Genomic DNA, 22191 nt, shown 5'->3' with positions numbered 1-22191 from the left:
TGGTTGTCACTCAGCTTTCCCAGATGTAGATTAATAAAGGGCTGAATTGAATCTCTGTCTCTCTATTTGCAGCTTCGAAACATTCGAAATAAACAGCTTTGAACAGTTCTGCATCAACTATGCCAATGAGAAGCTTCAGCAGCAGTTTAACTCAGTAAGTTGGCGCCGGGCTCCTATCTTGATATTGTATGGAGCTGCCCACGGACGTTGTGCCTCAAGGGGCACTATTAAAATACAACATTTTTGAGGGATGTTCCCTCCATTGAAATAAATGTAAACCCTTTGAAGAGGAGTTTGCATTGCTAGCTCTCAGGACATGTATGTGGACTGTTTTGTGGTTGTTCTACATCACTAGAAGTGTGTCTTTCCCTTTTGAGACATAAAAGTTATAAGGGCATGGGAGTAACATACATAAGGTGACAGACATGGAGAAAAATGTGGAAACAGCAGGAAAAAGTCTGGTTTAAATGGGTGACTGGGAGACCAGAAAACTCATCTCCATATTACCCAAAATGGCTGACTAAGGTTGTAACTTCCTGTCCCCGGTTACAGTAGGAAGCGCAGCTTTGGAGAACAAATTTCTGCTCTAACAAGTGAATTACTGTTATGATTAGGAAATAAATGTGCTCTATAAATTTCCTAATGATTTTTATATGATCGTATCAAATTTTTGGGTTCGTTATTCAGAGGCGTAACTAAGTTCTCCTGCACCCAGGGCAAAGATTCGAGTTGGCGCCCCCCCCCCTCCCAACATCTCCTTCCACCTTCGCCATGTTTGCTTTCTCTACCAATCAATTTTTTTCACAGTTTTTTTAATGTAACTCGATCATAAAAGCATTTCTACATTTTACAAGCGATATAGTTCTGTAAGGGGGTTACCATAACAATAAATTAAAGAGGCCACACACAGGCCCTTGTAGACAGCACCACACACAGCCTCCTTGTATATAGCGCCACACACAGCCTCCTGTATATAGCGCCACACACAGCCTCCTATATATATAGCGCCACACACAGCCCCCTGTATATAGCGCCACACACAGCCCCCCTCTTGTAGATAGCGCCACACACAGCCCCCCTCTTGTAGATAGCGCCACACACAGCCCCCCTCTTGTAGATAGCGCCACACACAGCCCCCCTCTTGTAGATAGCGCCAAACACAGCCCCCCTCTTGTAGATAGCGCCACACACAGCCCCCCTCTTGTAGATAGTGCCACACAGCCCCCCTCTTGTAGATAGCGCCACACACAGCCCCACCTGTAGATAGCGCCACACACAGCCCCCCACTTGTAGATAGCGCCACACACAGCCCCGTATAGATAGCTCCACACACAGCCGCCCCTTGTTTGAACTCCTGGCTCCTCCTAATGCTAAATGCTGCTGCAGGTGTCCGACATACAGGGCGCCTATCCACAGCGATCAGATGCTCTGCGGTGCCCCCCCCTTCCCTACCACTTAGTTGTGCCCGGGGCACATGCCTCGCCTGCCCCCCCCCCCCCCTAGCTACGCCCCTGCATTATTGGACTTATCTTACAAAAAAAAATCGACTTATCGTACAGGGAGAATAATTTCACTATATTTTGCAACAAGAGATAATAGCATATATTTATTAAGATACATTACAATCCCAATGTTTCCATAAAACATGCAGTAGAATTATGTCTAGAAATACTTCATAGGGCAGATGCTTCTTTAAAGTGAATTTCTACCACTTTTTTTTTATGTAAATAGGTTCAAAATCCTGCACTGATTTTAATTTCTTAATATATCTTTATAGCGTTCGGAGCTATGTTTTTCTGATACAGAGCTCCAAATCCCCTGCATAGACTTAAAACATACTGTAAGACGCTGACTGCCTGAAGTCGCCACTAGAGGGAGCCGAGGAGCTTACTGCATACTGTTCATTAAATTCCATAATAACACCGTATGCTGTAAACTCCCCCTAGTGGTAGCTGCATGTAAAACATGTTATGTTTTACATTTAAGCAGAGGATTTGGAGCTCTGTATTAGAAAGCTCTGACTACTATAAAGATATAATAAATATTAATCCGCACAGAATTTTGGACCTAAAAATGACTTCTTGATATCATACTATACCACTTGTTTGATAGGTCCAAAACATGCGACAACCCTTTTTCGAGTATAGTTGGCATAGTCTACTACTTTTGGTAAATTCCCTGTACTAACTGTGATTTCTTTGCAGCATGTGTTTAAACTGGAGCAAGAGGAATACATGAAAGAACAAATCCCATGGACCCTCATTGATTTTTATGATAATCAGCCCTGCATTGACCTGATTGAGGCCAAACTTGGAATTCTGGACCTTCTGGATGAGGAGTGTAAGGTGAGTTGTCTAGAGTCTAATGTTTTTCGGGTCTCCACAGTTTGGTTTACTCTGAATAACAAAACTGAAGAGCGAGTCCTTGTGTCATACACCCCCCCCCCCGCCCCCATGCTCTGCACTTTTGCCTAAAGTGTGCATAAAAGATCACTTAGGTGGCGCTACTCCTTTGGTTGCTGATTAATCGTGTTAATGTTGGAATTACCACAAGCTAAATGTTTCCTTATTTTGCAATCAAGTCCGCCCGTTTTTGATCATTGTGATGGATACTTGTATTTCTATAGGGTAATAGTAGGGTGTTGCGGTAACAGTGATTTTACCACAACGCTACCATTTAGGCGTTATATCATGACCCCTTTTAGAAAAAAAAAGAAGCTGGCACAGCGATCTGTAGCAGCAGTCAATAGCCAGACCCCAGTATATGATCGGTGCTTGTCCGACATCCAGACCTCTCACCGATCCGCAACTCCGGCCTCCTCCGTGCATCGGATGTTTGGAAGGGGATGCAGTAGTTGGAGCCGGAAGCGGATAGCTCCGACCACTGCATAGCGGCTGTTCGGCAGAACTGCAGCTCTGCTCCTATTCACTTAAATAGGAGCAGAGCTGCAATACTGCAGCTCAGCCGCTATGCAGTGGTCGGAGCCATCTGCTTCCGGCAACATCCTCCGGCAGCTGGAGTGGCGAATCGGTGTGGGGTCCGGGTGTCGGACACTCACCGATGATATACTGATGACCTATCCAGTGGATAGGTCATCAGTTGTCAGAAAGTGGAAAACCCCTTTAAGGGTGTCTCTAGTTTTGCGCACATTGATCTTCATTATTGTATAAGGAAAAGTTGTAAATAATGAGAAATTAAAATAGTGCTTGCATTGTGTTTACCCAGCTTCCTGTATTAGTCGTGTTCCTACAATAGAAACATTCTACAAATAAATATATATATATATCAGTGGCGTAACTACCGCCGTAACGGCTGCTACGGGGCCCGCTATGGCTGCTACAGCGCGACGCCACTGAACACTACGGCAGAGCAGGGAGGTATCTCCCCGCTCTGCCATTAAACAAAAGACATGTATCCCCTATCCATTGAAAGTCCCCTGAAGTTCTCCATCACAAACCTCGGACTTCCGGGGTCTGTGTCGGCAGCTCCGTAGAAATGAATGGAGCACCGGTCGCGCTTGTGCGCATGCGTGACCAGCGCTCCTTTCATTTTTATTGAGCTGCGCAGACGGCGGAAGTCAGAGGTTAGTCATGGAGAACTTCAGGGGACTTTCGGTCCCCCGTTCTCCTTATCGCTGCCAGCGATCACACATGTATCCCCTATCCTGTGGATAGGGGATACATGTCTTTTGTAGGACACACTGTAGGTCGCATTTTTTTGGGGGGTTGGGGACGCTGTATGGCGTTCCCTACAGGTGGGGGGGGGCTGTATGCCGTTCCCTACAGGGGGGGGGGCTGTATGGCGTTCCCTACAGGGGGGGCTGTATGGCGTTCCCTACAGGGGGGGCTGTATGGCGTTCCCTACAGGGGGGGCTGTATGGCGTTCCCTACAGGGGGGGCTGTATGGCGTTCCCTACAGGGGGGGCTGTATGGCGTTCCCTACAGGGGGGGCTGTATGGCGTTCCCTACAGGGGGGGCTGTATGGCGTTCCCTGCAGGAGGGGGGCTGTATGGCGTTCCCTACAGGGGGGCTGTATGGCGTTCCCTACAGGGGGGGGCTGTATGGTGTTCTCTACAGGGGGGGGGCTGTATGGTGTTCTCTACAGGGGGGGGCTGTATGGTGTTCTCTACAGGGGGGGCTGTATGGCGTTCCCTACAGGGGGGGGGGCTGTATGGTGTTCCCTACAGGGGGGGGCTGTATGGTGTTCCCTACAGGGGGGGGCTGTATGGTGTTCCCTACAGGGGGGGCTGTATTCTGTTCCCTACAGGGGGGGCTGTATGGCGTTTCCTACAGGGGGGGGCTGTATGGCGTTCTCTACAGTGGGGGCTGTATGGCGTTCTCTACAGTGGGGGCTGAATGGCGTTCTCTACAGAGGGGGCTGTATGGCGCTATCTACAGAGGGGTTTGACACTACACAACAATTGTTGCATCAATATATAAGGATGTACGTTCACTTGAATTGATTGAATATATCACTGCCTATATGAACTATTAAAATAGAATTTTATTATAGAAATACCAAACTAAAATAGGGCTAAATAGCCACAGTACTAATAGAGGCGTAAGCACGATTGACCAGCACAGGAGGGGGGATATGAGGGTACTGAGTAATGGGTGTACCACACACTGCAAACAGATGATTCCCCCTTGCTGTGTTATATAATAAACACCTGGTCGATCCGTGCCAGTAAGCGGTGTCCCTACGCGTTTCCGCACCACTCATTGTTCAGGGTGCTTCATCAGGGGTCACACTAATGTAATATTAACACATCTAAATGGCCGGGAGACACTTATTGCGTATCTATATCATTCACCCGGCTTGTGCACGACACTAGTCAGCTGGTCGAACACGAGCTGAGTGAAATGCCGGACATAAGAAGTACTGGCCACTCCCCCCCGGGAATGACACAGCGGCCGGGCAGCCAATCCGCAACAAGCTACGCCGTGACGCGGCCCGAGTAGGACAGGCCCCTGGACGCATATTGACATCGCGGGCGGGAGCAACCTAATGCGTCCCTGGTGACCAGGGATCTTCAGGCGGCTATAGAACCATCTGGTGAAGAATAATTAGCCAAGAACGAGGATAGTAGCAAAAAGCAATATGATCGTGAGGGCAATGTAATCGTGCGGTGGCTAGCTATGTGTTGACATTCGTAAGGCGTCCATATCAACGGAGGGTAGCGTCCCCCAGCAATAGAGGAGATTAGAGATCAGTGTATAGGGATGTATAGGAAGCATTAGGGTATAACTGGGCTACAATGCATAACAGGGCGACAAGTCAATCAAGGATAGAGCAGATAGGGGAAAGGGTCAAAGGAAGCAATTAAACGATATTTGTTAGTTCAGGCCCGCCGGTTTCATGGTCTGCATGCAGAAGATCCATTGGGCCTCTTTCTGTAAAAACCTCTTGTCCAGGTCCCCCCCCCCTAAGCGATGGACGTATGTGTTCGATCCCCTGGAATTTAATGACATCGGTGTCGCCACCATGGCATTCCCAGACATGCCGTGCCACCGGAGTATCCATACTACGACGAATGTCGCCTATGTGGTCCCTAATCCGTCTCCTGAATTCTCTGATCGTCTTGCCGACATATTGCAGTCCGCAGACACAGGAGATGAGGTAGACTATGCCCTTTGTTCTGCAATTGATAAAGGACCTATTCTCAAACGACCTACCAGGTCTGGCTACAGAAATTTTTGCGAAAAAGTATGGACTCGCAGGCTTTGCAAGATCCACATCTAAATGTTCCCTTTATTTCATGTGTAAGCCAGGTGGTAGAACGAGTGGGCTGCAGATGGCTATGGACCACACGGTCCCTGATGTTTCTACCCCTCCTATAGGTCACCAGTGGTCTAATACCCACAAGATTGCCAATATCGGGGTCAGCCCTAAGGATCCCCCAGTAAGTTTGTAAGATCCTGATCACTTCGCTATTAGATGAATCATACGTGCCTATAATGCGTATTTGATCATCGGTCGGGTGCTCCCTTGGGTTTAGAAGTTCACTCCTACTGCAATTAAATGCATTTCGATAGGCTGATCCAAGGACATCACGAGGATAACCCCTCCGAAGGAATCTATTTTGTAAATCGGATGCAGCTATTTTAAAGTCAGTCATGGTGGAGCAATTCCTACGCGCCCGCAGGTATTAACCTTTTGGTATCCCCTTTTTTAATGGCGCGGGATGCCAGCTCTCCCATCTTAGAAGGCTATTGGTTGCTGTCTCCTTCCTGAAGATATTTGTTTGTATGTGTCCCTGTTCTGTCTTACATATATTAATATCCAAAAAGGTCATTTTGCTGTCATGAATGACAGATGTAAAGAAGAGCCCCATTTCATTAACTTTGAGAATGGCTACAAATTCACTAAATTCCTCCTTCGTTCCAGACCACAGAATCAAAATATCATCAATGAATCTTAGCCAGAGAAGGATCATCGATGTCCATTGCCTCACTAAATACAACCATCTTCTCCCACCAGCCCAGGTATAAGTTGGCATAAGAGGGTGCGCAGGGACTCCCCATCGCTACCCTCCTGAGCTGGTGAAAGATTTTGCCTTTGAATAGAAAAAAGTTGTGTTCGAGGACAAAATGAAGTAAACTTACCACAAACTCATTGTGGGCCTGAAATTGTAGTTTCCTTTCACTCAGAAAATCCTCCACAGATCTGCACCCAGAGTCATGGGGTATAGAGCTGTAGAGGGCCTCAACGTCAAGTGAGGCCAGATGGACACCAGTGTCGCATTTGATGCCCTCTAACCTTCTGAGTACATCCATCGTATCACGAACGTATGATGGAAGGGAGGGCGGATACAAAAGGACTAAGGATCCGGTCGATGTAGAGACTAATATTCTGTGTCAAGTTATCGACAATGGGGCGACCTTTGAGAGGGGATGTGCCTTTGTGCACTTTAGGCAGACTATAAAAGGTGGCATATTGTGGGTGATCAGCCAGAATAAAGCGTTGTTCATTAGTGCTCACCAGGTTGAGGGATCTGCCTTGATTTATTAATATCTTCAATTGATTTGCAAAGACCATCATAGGGTCACTAGGTAATATTCTGTAACAGGCTGTATCACTCAGAATACGGTGGCACATGATCCTGTAATGGCTACGATCCATCACAACAATATTGCCACCTTTGTCTGAGGGTTTGATGACAATTGTGTCATCCTGCTCAAGTGCCTGTAGACCTGACATCGCCTCTCTAGAGGTGTTAAATTTAACGGTATTGAAAGTATCTACTTTCCTGAGTTGATCCACCACTACCTCCAGAAATACATCAATTGGTGTGTTGTCATTAACAGGTGCATTTCTAGTGGAGGGTTCCCTGAGATTGGTGAAGGGTCCATCACCAATACTTCTTTGACCTTCTTCCCATAGTTGATTAAGTGTTCTGAGGTGCGGTAGATCCTCCTCAGAAATCCCCAATTCCAGACATTCTCGCCTGTCATGGGTTTTAAAGAATTTTTTCCATTTCAGTTTGCGCACGAATAGATTAAGATCCTTGACCCACATGAACAGGTCAAATCTATTCGTGGGCACAAACGATAAACCTTTCTTCAGAATGCTAGTCTCCTCAGTGGTCAGTAAACACGATGAGAGGATGATTATCTGTAAATCTTCCTCATGGTTGCCAGACACTAGACTTCTCTCCTGTCTCTTAGGAGGTATTCTGAGATAGGATGGTTTCTGGTTAAAAAACCATCCCTATTTGGGCCCTTTCCTCTGCCTCTGCCCCTTTGATAGGTGCGGGTTGGATTTTTTCCTCCTAAATGTTGGCTACCCCTAGGTCTTCTGCTGGGAATTCTAGCATTGTCAGAGTGTGATTGGTCTTGTTCCGAGGAGGACTGCTCGGTCTCCAACTCAAAACACCCCATGTTCTTCACACTATAATCGAAAAATTTTCCTTCCTTAAAATCAGCGGTATCTCGAACATATTGGAAGTGCTTCCTTTCTTTTATATGTCCGGTGAATTTCTCAATACCCTGCTGGAGTACTATTTTTTTTCTCTCATAGTCTGGGTTGTTAGAAAATCTCGTGACCGATTAAATTCCTTCTTTCAATTCTACCGAACTACGGGCCAGCAAAATTTTTTCTTCCTCCAGTAAAATCACCATGAACCTGAGCGAAGAGTCAAAGGATTCCTTTTCCCATTTTTTAAGGAGATCTGGAGACCTAACCCTTGCGGCAGGAATAAGGGTAATGCGTAACCCCCTGGGCACTATCTTGTTTCTCAGATATGTATCTAGCGTCTGCATCTCCCACCACGACCGGATATGGTCCTTATAAATCCTAAACCAGATGGTTCTATAGCCGCCTGAAGATCCCTGGTTACCAGGGACGCATTAGGTTGCTCCTGCCCGGGATGTCAGTATGCGTCCGAGGGCCTGCCCTACTCGGGCCGCGTCACGGCGTAGCTTGTTGCGGATTGGCTGCCTCGCCGCTGCGTCATTCCCGGGGGGGGAGTGGCCAGTACTTCTTATGTCCGGCATTTCACTCGGCTCATGTTCGACCAGCTGACTAGTGTCATGCACGAGCCGGGTGAATGATATAGACACGCAATAAGTGTCTCCCGGCCATTTAGATGTGTTAATATTACATTAGTGTGACCCCTGATGAAGCACCCTGAACAATGAGTGGTGCGGAAACGCGTAGGGACACCGCTTACTGGCACGGATCGACCAGGTGTTTATTATATAACACAGCAAGGGGGAATCATCTGTTTGCAGTGTGTGGTACACCCATTACTCAGTACCCTCATATGCCCCCTCCTGTGCTGGTCAATCGTGCTTACGCCTCTATTAGTACTTTGGCTATTTAGCCCTATTTTAGTTTGGTATTTCTATAGTAAAATTCTATTTTAATCGTTCATATAGGCAGTGATTTATCTACAGAGGGGGCTGTATGGCGCTATCTACAGAGGGGGCTGTATGGCGCTATCTACAGAGGGGGCTGTATGGCGCTATCTACAGAGGGGGCTGTATGGCGCTATCTACAGAGGGGGCTGTATGGCGCTATCTACAGGGGGGCTGTATGGCGTTATCTACAGAGGGGGCTGTATGGCGTTATCTACAGGGGGGGCTGTATGGCGTTATCTACAGGGGGGGCTGTATGGCGCTATTTACAGAGGGGGCTGTATGGCGCTATCTACAGAGGGGGCTGTTTGGCGCTATCTACAGGGGGGCTGTATGGCGTTATCTACAGGGGGGCTGTATGGCGTTATCTACAGGGGGGCTGTATGGCGTTATCTACAGGGGGGCTGTATGGCGTTATCTACAGGGGGGGCTGTAAAAAAGGCACTATCTACAAGGGGGGGTTGTGTGACACCCAGGGGAGGGGGGGGGCCCCAGTCAAAAGTTTGCCATGGGGCCCAGTCTTTCCTAGTTACGCCCCTGATATATATATATATATATATATATATGTGACAACTTGGGGTAAGTTTGCTCACAGGATTGCCATCTCCAGGGTAAGATGGTTGGCACACCTAAGAATTTTCACTCCAAGACAGTGGATTCGGTTTGAGACTGGCCGCAACCAGCTTTATTGTCTTCATACATGAAAGGCTGTTTTACAAAACAGTTCAAAAATAAACCCTAGGCCGTCCAGCCTCTAACTAAACATACAGCTTCCCTATCTATCAGGGTGAAAGGCCTTCTGCCCAGCACCTCACAACAAACATATGTTCTTACCAGAACCTTTGACTCCCACAGGCTGGCAATGCCCGTCTTCCTCAGACTGGGGGCACTGTGTGATTAGATAACACCTTTCTTAAAGGAGCCTTAACAGCTGGCAGCTAATGAGACTCCTAAGACAGCCCAAACCCTGGACTGTCCTTGAGACGGAGTGGGACCTCCACTATTCTCTTCCACTCCAGCAACCCAGACCTTTTAAATATATAATTCTGGGCCCAAATCCTGCCCCATAGTAGCTGCACTGCTACAATTTATGTATATTGGGTTATTATAGCTTTTAGTGGCGCATTCTAGTCACAAGTTTTTTTCCTTTTAGGTCCCCAAAGGCACGGACCAGAACTGGGCTCAGAAGTTGTATGACCGGCACAGCAGCAGTCAGCACTTTAAGAAGCCTCGGATGTCTAATATCTCTTTTATTATCATTCACTTTGCTGACAAAGTAAGTCATGACGCTCTACCTGTCTCTCATGTCAATATGAAAGTGCCAGAAAACCGCTTTAAATTATAAAATTCTGACTGCCTGCAGGCACCACTAGGGGGAGCACACTTCATTTACATTTCTACAGCTCCCATTGAAATAAATTATAAATTGTTCTTCAATTCTTCAACTGCTGTAGCAGTGGCTGCAGCAGCCAGAAAGCGAGCCTTCAGTCCAAATAAAAAAAGATGTGACTATACTGTATATTGCAAATGTATAGTCCACATACCTGCTGCCCTGCTCCTAAATGATCCAGCCTTTATTTACGGTCCCCCGTTTTCCGCTCTCAGTCATCAGCGCTGCTCCATCGGAGGGCAGTAGAGGTGGTCGGAGCGTGTCTCAGAAGCTCTCCATAGCGAAGTATGAAAATGTGACCGCCATTTTAGAGGGCGGAAAATGGGGAACCGGATCGGAGGCCGGATCATTCAGGAGCAGGGAAGCCGTTATGATGGCTAAACATTTTAGTTTTTTTGTGCTGCTTTATACGGTCTCTCTTTTGGACGCATTTCTTCGCTGGAGTCTGTATATAATTACAAAATATGTCCCATCAGGTTTCCCTGTAGTCCCGGTTTATGGCTGCCAGCTGTACATAGAGAAGGTCACAGACAATATTTCAGCTTTTTGCAACAAGTTATCCAACAAAATGATATTGAATATTGAGCGCTGTAGGCAAACTGACCTTTACAAATGGAAGGCAAAAATGACATTTTTCACTTTGGAGTGACCACATAGACACAGGATTATAATCTATTGCCCTCACTCTAAACAATATACTGGGTTTTTTTCAGTTTGTGCTCTCTTTTGAATCTTTAAAAATATGAGATTGTATTCATTACTTCCAATGAAGGAATGTGGGCTGTCATGTGGCCATTCCTATCTCAGTGCTGCAGTCCTTTACCATTATGTACTAACCCATGTTAGCTCAGAGGCAGGACAAGTGAAGCAATGATAATGATATAATAATAATAATATAATAATAAAAAAATTACATTTTATATAGGTTGAATACCAATGTGATGGATTCTTGGAGAAAAATCGTGATACGGTGTATGAAGAGCAGATTAATATCCTGAAAGCCAGTAAGGTAAGAATATTCCCCCACTATGTATATACATTTTTCACTATTTTCAATATATGTGCTTGCTGTCAGTGAATTAGACACCTAATACTTCAGCAGCACAAATCTCTCTCCTGTCCTTAAAGTGTAGCTAAACTTTTGACAAACTTCTGACATGTCATAGTGACATACCAGAAGTTTGGATTGGTGGGGCTCCGAGCACTGAGACCCCCTCCAATCGCTAGAACGTAGCAGCTGAAGCCCTCGTGTGAGCGTTCAGCCGCTTCGTGTCTGTTCGACTATTTCCGGAAACAAATGTATCGGTGTACGGACTCAATAAAAAGTCTATGAGCCCGTACTCCGAGACATTGGCTTTCCGGAAAATGCCGAACAGACACGAAGCGGCTGAGCGCTCACACGAGGGCTTCAGCTGCTACATTCTAGCGATTGGTGGGGGTCTCAGTGCTCGGACCCCCATCAATCCAAACTTCTGATATGTCACTATGACATGTCAGAGGTTTGTCAAAAGTTTAGCTACACTTTAAATATTACCTGCACTGATGCATGAAATCTTATCAGCTTGCAGAGGATTGTCTATACTGGATACAATTGTAGCAAACTTTCAGTATACGGTCTGTATTGGTTTTCCATTCACTGTCAGCAAGCAGAGAACTTGGAAATTATGAGAAATTGAAATAAAAAGTATATTATAAAGTTAGACAATTTTTTATTACTCGGTAATTCATCTTTTTTTTTACATAAACCCAGAAAACACCTATGTTTATATTTAAATGTATGAACCTGGCGTGTATTTTTCTGATAGTATCAACTGGTCGCTGACCTTTTCCAAGACGGCAAGGATCTTGTCCCTCCAACCCCAAGCGGAAAATCCAAAATTAATGTCAGACCAGCAAAACCAGCCATTAAAAATGCCAATAAAGAACATAAGAAAACTGTGGGACATCAGGTAAGCATCACGCTGTATATACTGCTTACATATATCTGTACATTGTAGTGGACTTTGTATCTGCCGGGCTTGTAGATGGTGTTTTTATTAAGTTTCTACTCTTTTCTTATATAAAAAAAAATTATTCCTTGTGGTTTGCGTTGTTTTTACAATGGAAGTCTATGGGCAACATAAGCAACTGTGTGGCATATAGTTCTATACATCTGATGTATTTCCCAAACTATACATCAAACAGATGGCCAAAACGCAGTGTGGATAGAGCTTTAGATGAAACTAGGACCTGGCAGGTTGAATTTTATCTTTTCAGTACTTTGTTTGACTCTAATAGCTTTGTTTACATCTGCGTCAGTCAGAGTTCCGTTCTGACGGGAAGCTCCGACGGAACGCCTGAACGGAGCCCTGATGCAGATGGGAACGAAGCCTAAGTGATAAGCGGTGCCACATATTACATGTGACGCTTACCTCCTCTCCTTATTTAATTCAAATGGCCGTTCAGTAAGGATGATAGCTGTCCGACAAACAATAGTTATGCTTAAACAAAAACAAAAAAAACACAATAAATCGCCCAGTCCCCCGACTAAACAGTCATTCTGAGCTCAGCATAGGGCCACTACAGGATGGGGATGGGAAATGACATCATGTACTGTGCTCGCCACCTCCATTCACTAACTTGTTATGAGGTCCGGCTCCATCATGACCACCAGACTGCTGCATTGTCCCCCACAAGTCCATGCGTTGCCGCATTGTGTTGTGTGGTCAGGACCTATAGCACTGTTCATCCCAATCTACCCAGTACATGAAATGATTGACCGTGAATATGGACAATAGAAGAGATGGGGGATGTGAGTGGCAACCTCTAGGGGCACTGTAATGGCTGCCATTGTCATCTAGCATTTTCTTATCGATATCCTAGATAACTAGGTGACATCTGAATAGAGTATTACTAATGGATATGTGTTCATTTGCAAACATTTTTATTGACCATGTGTAGCTCAAATGAAAAAATGAAGCAAGTTTGTAAATAGCGATGCTTAAAAATCTCCTGCCGTTTAGTGTATACAGCTCCTATGTAGACCTATGTGTCTCCATGGTTACAGACTACAAACCCGGTGTTGTCTGATCCTGCATCCTGTATTACTCCACTCTCTCTGCCTTCTCCTCTTAATACCCTACAGACAGAAGAAGAGGGGGGCAGATGGAAGAGAGTAACATATGTCTGCAGGATCGGACTGCACAGCCGGGCTCTAGTGTGTGAGAGATAGGAATTCTGAGACACGGAGTGATGTGAGTGGTGATGTATAAGTAATCGAGTAACAATTAATATTCATTCTTTTTTCAGTTTCGTAACTCTCTGCAATTGCTGATGGAGACTTTAAATGCAACTACACCTCATTACGTGCGCTGCATTAAACCCAATGATGAAAAGCTGGCATTCAGGTAAGACGGGCATACTCATTTCATGTAGAATGTACCAATACCGGCAGGAATGACACCTGAAAACTACCCCATGCTTAAAGAATATGTTCACTTTGAAACACCATTTTACAGCGTGATTGTGTATTTCTGCTGGTTGTTGTTGGGAACAGTCGACAAGCTTATTGTCAGACTCACCCCTAACAGCCAGCAGAGCTTTTATAATGCAGGGGGCACTTAATGTCTTCTACATCAGATGTCACTACCCACAATGCAATCACTAGGGCAATCTCTGCCTAGACATTGCTTCAGCAGGAAATGTTGCAAGATTTTAGCTCTGACGCCTGCAGAATAGTGAGTGCAGCTCTGCAGTATAATAAAGGCTATAACTCAGGATCAATACAGGATAACTAATGTAATATATGTACACAGTGACTCCACCAGCAGATTAGTGATTGCAGCTCTGAAGTATATTATTGGATGTAACTACGTTTCTGTACAGGATAATTAATTTATGTACACAGACTCCACCAGCAGAATTGTGAATGCACCTCTGGAGTATATCCGTACAGGATAAGTAATGTATGTACACAGTGAATCCCCCAGCAGAATAATGAGTGCAGCTCTGAAGTATAATACAGTATGTAACTCAGGATTAGTACCAGATAAGTAATGTATGTACACAGTGGCTCCACCAGCAGAATAGTGAGTGCAGCTCTGGAGTACAATACAGGGTGTAACTCAGGATCAGTACAGGATAAGTAATGTAATGTATGTACACAGTGACTCCACCAGCAGAATAGTGATTGCAGCTCTGAAGTATAATACAGGCTATAACTCAGGAACAGTACAGGATAAGTAATGTAATGTTTTCACACACTGACTCCTCCATCAGAATTGTAAATGCAGCTCTGCAGTATAATACAGGCTGTAACTCAGGATCAGTACAGGATAAGTAATGTAATGTATGTACACAGTGACTCAACCAGCAGAATAGTGAGTGCAGCTCTGAAGTATAATACAGGCTATAACTCACGAACAGTACAGGATAAGTCATGTAATGTAATGTTTTCACACAGTGACTCCTCCATCAGAATTGTAAATGCAGCGCTGCAGTATAATACAGGCTGTAACTCAGGATCAGTACAGGATAAGTAATGTAATGTATGTACACAGTGACTCCACCAGCAGAATAGTGAGTGCAGCTCTGGAGTATAATACAGGATGTAACTCCGGATCAGTACAAGATACGTAATGTATGTGCACAGTGTAGAATGATGAGTGCAGCTCTGGAGTATTTTAATGGGCAGTAACTCTGGAACACATGACCACACGGTAGACTGCAACCATACAGATACAGCACCAAGTTCCCTTTACATCCTTACAGAGTCAACGAGATAGATCCTGCTGGCCAGAAAAATCGTCTATTGGTTGAGGAAAGGAGGTGTTGGCGTGACCCCCATAAGCTCCTTATTATTCGACGCTCCTACCATATTGATGTTTTTCCCATATTGTGCACATAATATTGTGAATTGTAACAATTTTTGAAAGAGTTTAACACTTTATTGTTCTTAATAACACTACACCTATAGAGCATCTTAGCTTGCGTCATTGTTGGACCGTAAAGGTCTTTCTACATGGAATAGCTGAGCTGTGTCTCTTTGCATTTATCCACCAGTCTCCCTTTCTGTGTGTGGATGAGATATCATATCATATTGTTAGATGAAACCAGGAACATAGAGACAGATTTACACTCGCTCGTGCCGCCCAGCTCTGCATCATTCTGATAGTACAGAGAGCTAAGTGCATAAGTCTTCACGTACTGTCACAGATTAATAGCAGCCTCTATATCCTGTATAGGAACTATAAGCCCCAGCAGCTACCAAGGTCATCTATCAGTCCGCACTGGAGCGTAACATGATGGTGGGACTTGTAGATTTTAAATCAGCTGAATGTTTATGGAAGTTATAATTCTTCTAGGACATAGTGTCTGGCACAGCTGAGCCGACTGTGTGAAACATTGCCCTAAGCCCTGTCCATCCGTCATTGTGTTCCCAGAAGAGGAACTATGTTCCCGAATTTTAAAGAATACACAGTATGCTACGCTAGCCTGTGATTCAAGAAGCTAGACTTTTATGGGCCTAGTCGAGAGGAGCTTGTAGGTGCATCAAAGTGCCCATCAAGGGTAGAGAGGTTATGGTGTTCGAAGCATTTTCTGCTTAGGACACATATAAGAATAGGGTTGTGCCTACACTTGAGCCCTTTTGATCGTTCAAGAGAGATGACCCCCATCGTCACCTCCGTTTTAATACAAATTTAAAGGGTAACTAAACGTTTGACAAACTTCTGACCAATTGCTCAAACGAAGCGGCAGAAGTGCTCGTGTGAGCGCTCAGCAGCTTCGTTTTCCATTTTGGCTTTTTCCGAAAAGCTGATGTGTCGGACTACGGGCTCATAGACTTTTTATTGAGCCCGTACTCCGATACATTCATTTCTGGAAAAAGCCGAACAGACACGAAGCAGCTGAGCGCTCACACGATTGCTTCTACCGCTTCGTTTGAGCGAGGGTCTCAGTGCTTGGACCCCCACCAATCAAAACTTCTGACATGTCACTATGACGTCAAAAGTTTGTCAAACGTTTAGTTACCCTTTAAGAATCTATTCATTTGTAAAGATTTTCTGTACGGAAGTAGCAAAGCCGAGTTTGTCATTTGGTACAACTCATGGGGAAATTACAATTCAGGTTCAAAACGGAGAGAGTTATCACCGTGTACAAACGATACATTCCCAACGAGTGAAATGACTAATTCAGCTCTGCTATGTTGGAATTCTTATGAACCAGACCATAAGACAAGTAATGAGATGCAGGAAGGGACAGTCGGCTCATTGTGAGTGTCGCTGCTCATTGTCAATGTGGAAATATATCTGTGCAGAGCTGGATATTTGGGCTATAGTGCCTGGGAACCTGTTATCAGCTGCTTCACACGGCCTACCCTCAACTGTCCAGACCTGAAGGTAAGCCCTCTCTTCTCTGAAAAGCTAGCAATCCTTTTCTAACCGATCTTGTCGGAGGTGAGGGCCTAACCACTGGCCATTTCCCATTTCGGTTTTTGCGATACAGCGTCACTGACCAGGTGGTGTGTCTGGTATTGCAACCTAGCCCAAGTCAAGTAAATGGAGCTGTATTGCAATTCAGGCGCCAGTTGTGTTTGGTGCCCTTTTTCGTAGTAAATCTGAAGGCTGCAGATATCAGACAAGCAAAACTTAATTTGTCCGTCATAATTCAGTCCTATGGAAAGTCACTGATGACAAACGCAACGTTTTGCAGATTAACATACTTAACGCGGTGCACCTGACAAACTCCACTCTGCTGCATCCGTATAGGAGTAAAATAAGTGCGGCTCCTGTGTGGATACAGATCAGGCTTATGTGATTGGTAAAGAGCAGTTGGCATTAAAAGGACCTGCATCATCTGAATGGGTGATAAACACTTCCGAACACAGACGGGTCTATTGGATTCACGCTCATTGTTTGTAGAGCTCCATAAGGACGGACAAAATCAGAAGTAGAAACAGATGTGTTATTTCACACGCTGCTATTTTCTGTCATGGATGTTAATTTAGGCAGAAAATAAAAGAAAAATGTAAACATTTACAAACCTCGTTCACACAGAGTCTTTTGACGCGGAAACCGCGCCGCAAAACTCGTAAAAAACGGCCCGAAAATGCCTCCCATTGATTTCAATTGGAGGCGGAGGCGTCTTTTTCCCGCGAGCGGTAAAAGCACCTCGCGGGAGAATGAAGGGACATGCCCTATCTTCGAGCGTTTACGTAGGATGCAGTATTATAATAGTTCTATTTTTGTATATAGGGGTAGTATTATAGTAGTTCTATTCTTGTACGTAGGGGCAGTATTATAGTAGTTCTATTCTTGTACATAGGAGGCAGTATTATAGTAGTTATATTCTTGTACATAGAAGCAGTATTATAGTAGTTATATTCTTCTACATAGGGGGCAGTATTATAGTAGTTATATTCTTCTACATAGGGGGCAGTATTATAGTAGTTATATTTTTGTACATAGGGGGCAGTATTATAGTAGTTATATTCTTGTACATAGGGGGCACTATTATAGTAGTTATATTCTTGTACATAGGGGGCAGTATTATAGTAGTTCTATTCTTGTATATAGGAGCAGTATTATAGTAGTTATATTCTTGTATATAGAAGCAGTATTATAGTAGTTATATTCTTGTACATAGGGGGCAGTATTATAGTAGTTATATTCTTGTACATAGGGACAGTATTATAGTAGTCATATTCTTGTATATAGGGGGCAGTATTATAGTAGTTATATTCTTGTACATAGGGGGCACTATTATAGTAGTTATATTCTTGTACATAGGGGGCAGTATTATAGTAGTTCTATTCTTGTATATAGGAGCAGTATTATAGTAGTTATATTCTTGTATATAGAAGCAGTATTATAGTAGTTATATTCTTGTACATAGGGGGCAGTATTATAGTAGTTATATTCTTGTACATAGGAGGCAGTATTATAGTAGTTATATTCTTGTACATAGGAGGCAGTATTATAGTAGTTATATTCTTGTATATAGAAGCAGTATTATAGTAGTTATATTCTTGTACATAGGGGGCAGTATTATAGTAGTTATATTCTTGTACATAGGAGGCAGTATTATAGTAGTTATATTCTTGTACATAGGAGGCAGTATTCTAGTAGTTATATTTTTGTACATAGGGGGCAGTATTATAGTAGTTATATTCTTGTACATAGGGGGCAGTATTATAGTAGTTATATTCTTGTACATAGGAGGCAGTATTATAGTAGTTATATTCTTATACATAGGAGGTAGTATTATAGTAGTTATATTCTTGTACATAGGAGGCAGTATTATAGTAGTTATATTCTTGTACATAGGAGGCAGTATTATAGTAGTTATATTCTTGTACATAGGAGGCAGTATTATTCTAGTTATATTCTTGTATATAGGGAGCAGTATTAGGGCAGATTCAGGCGAACGTTGCGTTTTTGCGCGCGCAAAAAACGCGGCGTTTTGCGCGGGCAAAAACCACTTGACAGCTGCGTGTGTCATCCGTGTATGATGCGCGGCTGCGTGATTTTCGCGCAGCCGCCATCATAGAGATGAGGCTAGTCGACGCCCGTCACTGTCCAAGGTGCTGAAAGAGCTAACTGATCGGCAGTAACTCTTTCAGCACCCTCGACAGTGAATGCCGAACACAACATCGAGAAACCTGTTAAAAAAAAAAAAAGAAAAAGTTCGTACTTACCGAGGACTTCCCTCCCGGCCGTTGCCTTGGTGACGCGCCTCTCTTGACATCGGGCCCCACCTCCCTGGATGACGCGGCAGTCCATGTGACCGCTGCAGCCTGTGCTTGGCCTGTGATTGGCTGGAGCTGTCACTTGGACTGAATTGTCATCCCGGGAGGTCAGACTGGAGGAAGAAGCCGGGAGTTATCGGTAAGTCAGAACTTCGTTTTTTTTTTACAGGTTCATGTATATTGGGATCGGAAGTCACTGTCCATGGTGCTGAAACAGTTTAACTCTTTCAGCACCCTGGACAGTGACTATCTCCTGACATCGCGTACCGGAAATTTTTTTGCCGGGTTCGGCCAAAACGAGTTCGGCCGAACCCGGTGAAGTTCGGTTCGGTTGTCCGGGTTCGCTCATCTCAAAGACACTCCGTTTGGATGTTTGGAAACAGAAAAGCACGTGGTGCTTTTCTGTTTACATTCATCCTTTTGACAGCTGGTGCGCTGTTTCAGTCGGTTCGCACGGAAGTGCTTCCGTGCGACCTGCGTGGTTTTCACGCACCCATTGACTTCAATGGGTGCGTGATGCGCGAAATACGCGGAGATATTGAGCATGTCGCGCTTTTTGCGCAGCTGACTAACGCTGCGCAAAAAGCACGGGCTGTCTGTACTGCCCCATAGACTTGTATTGGTCTGTGTGTGGCGCGTGAAAACCACGCGGCCTGCACGGACCCAATACACGCTCGTGTGAATCCCCCCTTATAGTAGTTATATTCTTGTATATAGGGGCAGTATTATAGTAATTATATTCTTGTACATAGGGGACAGTATTATAGTAGTTATATTCTTGTACATAGGAGCAGTATTATAGTAGTTATATTCTTGTACATAGGAGTCAGTATTATAGTAGTTATATTCTTGTACATGGGGGGCAGTATTATAGTAGTTATATTCTTGTATATAGAGTCAGTATTATAGTAGTTATATTCTTGTACATAGGAGCAGTATTATAGTAGTTATATTTTTGTACATAGGAGCAGTATTATAGTAGTTATATTCTTGTATATAGGAGGCAGTATTATAGTAGTTATATTCTTGTACATAGGGAGCAGTATTATAGTAGTTATATTCTTGTACATAGGGGCAGAATTATAGTAGTTATATTCTTGTACATAGGGGCAGTATTATAGTAGTTATATTCTTGTACATAGGGGGCAGTATTATAGTAGTTATATTCTTGTACATAGGGTGCAGTATTATAGTAGTTATATTCTTGTACATAGGGGCAGTATTATAGTAGTTTTATTCTTGTATATAGGGGGCAGTATTATAGTTGTTGTTTTCTTGTATATAGGAGGCAGTATTATAGTAGTTATATTCTTGTACATAGGGGCAGTATTATAGTAGTTATATTCTTGTACATAGGGGGCAGTATTATATTAGTTATATTCATGTACATAGGGGCAGTATTATAGTAGTTCTATTCATGTACATAGGGGCAGTATTATAGTAGTTATAGTCTTGTACATAGAAGCAGTATTATAGTAGTTTTATTCTTGTACATAGGGGCAGTATTATAGTAGTTATATTCTTGTACATAGGGGGCAGTATTATATTAGTTATATTCTTGTACATAGGGGGCAGTATTATAGTAGTTATATTCTTGTACATAGGAGTAGTATTATAGTAGTTATATTCTTGTACATAGGGGGCAGTATTATAGTAGTTATATTCTTGTACATAGGAAGCATTATTATAGTAGTTATAGTCTTGTACATAGGGGCAGTATTATAGTAGTTATATTCTTGTACATAGAAGCAGTATTATAGTAGTTATATTCTTGTACATAGGGGCAGTATTATAGTAGTTATATTCTTGTACATAGGGGGCAGTATTATAGTAGTTATATTCTTGTACATAGGGGCAGTATTATAGTAGTTATATTCTTGTACATAGGGGGCAGTATTATAGTAGTTATATTCTTGTACATGGGGCAGTGTTCTAGTAGTTATATTCTTGTACATAAGAGGCAGTATCATATTAGTTATACTGTACATAGGGGGCAGTGTTATAGTAGTAACATTTTTCCTTAGGGGGCAGTATAGTGGTTTATTTTAGTGTCGAAAATACATCCTACTTTGTTTACTAAATTCAGTACTCTCATAAACAGCATGTATAAGATTGCCAAAAATATATTCAAATTAATCTCCTTTTATCTGATTAAATGTTTAAATTAAAAATTAAATTTGGGTCTCCAGCACGATCCCCCCTCTCTTCTGCCAATTATTTCCAATTAAAATGTGCTGTATAGGAAATAATTTATCGGCAGATGATTGACAGCCGGAGCTGAGGCACTTGCTTTGTTCTAATGCACATACTATGTAAAACAATAATTAATTTGCTACATTGAAAATCAATGTCTCCTTTTCTTGCCAAACATGACCATGAATTAATCTTTGTAATCACTCTGACTTCTGTATTGGGAGTGTGACTGGCAGATATCTGTGATAGGCACAATGTGCAGATTGGTTTGCAAGCATTCTCTTCATTGCAGTATTTATTGTATTACAGCTTCGATCCACATAGAGCCGTGCAGCAACTGAGAGCTTGTGGTGTTCTGGAGACAATCAGAATTAGTGCTGCAGGCTACCCATCCAGGTACGTGGCCCATCCTACCGTCTCCTCTCTTGGGGCCAATTCCTTCTTCCTGTCGTTCAAAGCAGAGCTGTACTCGGCAGTAATGTTTGGTAACCTTAGAAATATCAGATAACTGACAACCACTTTTGTGAGCCAGAAATGTGCTCCGAGCAGTTGTCATTGTCCTTCCCCCACCCCTGTTGGCTGCTATTACAAAGTGTATTAATCAGTAGGGGGCGACAGTGAGCTCAGGAAAAAAATAAATAAATATGAAAACTATGCTCAGGCATCATGAGGGTGAATTTAAAGACGGTATATGGACATCATAGGTGGGGGTCCCTTGATCTGTAAACCCTAGCGGACCTGGCCTGTCCATGCATTCATGCATTATGTGAACAGCCTTTCATTGGCATAGCTGTTATGTAAATGTTGGGCTATATAAAGCTACCCCCAGCAATTACAGCTGATGGCTGTGGATTACAGGAGCTGGACCCACAGCGGTCTGGTGACTTCAGTTTAGAAAAGGTTTTTTTTTTTTACACTTTTTAAGAAAGATAAATAAACGGTACACCGATGACTACCAGATAACATAGGCAATGGGAATAGAAAGATTTCTTTACGTTCAGAGGTTACGCATCCTTCCTAAACAT

General features: G+C 43.6%; 1 protein-coding gene across 2 annotated transcripts in view; it reads left to right on the top strand.

Moving 5' to 3' along the window:
- The window catches only part of MYO5B (myosin VB), a 230548-nt gene that overhangs the window by 153295 nt on the left and 55062 nt on the right, over positions 1 to 22191 (top strand). For both annotated transcript variants that reach the window (XM_075840980.1, XM_075840976.1), the window contains exons 11-17: positions 73 to 154; positions 2205 to 2345; positions 10012 to 10134; positions 11174 to 11257; positions 12054 to 12197; positions 13537 to 13634; positions 21476 to 21562. In XM_075840980.1, the coding sequence (XP_075697095.1) occupies positions 73 to 154; positions 2205 to 2345; positions 10012 to 10134; positions 11174 to 11257; positions 12054 to 12197; positions 13537 to 13634; positions 21476 to 21562 (759 nt within the window). The remainder of the gene's footprint in view (positions 1 to 72; positions 155 to 2204; positions 2346 to 10011; positions 10135 to 11173; positions 11258 to 12053; positions 12198 to 13536; positions 13635 to 21475; positions 21563 to 22191) is intronic.

Source organism: Rhinoderma darwinii, chromosome 1 (genome assembly GCF_050947455.1).
Source record: "Rhinoderma darwinii isolate aRhiDar2 chromosome 1, aRhiDar2.hap1, whole genome shotgun sequence".
In the NCBI taxonomy this organism is placed as follows: domain Eukaryota; kingdom Metazoa; phylum Chordata; class Amphibia; order Anura; family Rhinodermatidae; genus Rhinoderma; species Rhinoderma darwinii.
This window is presented reverse-complemented; position numbering and strand designations above follow the sequence as displayed.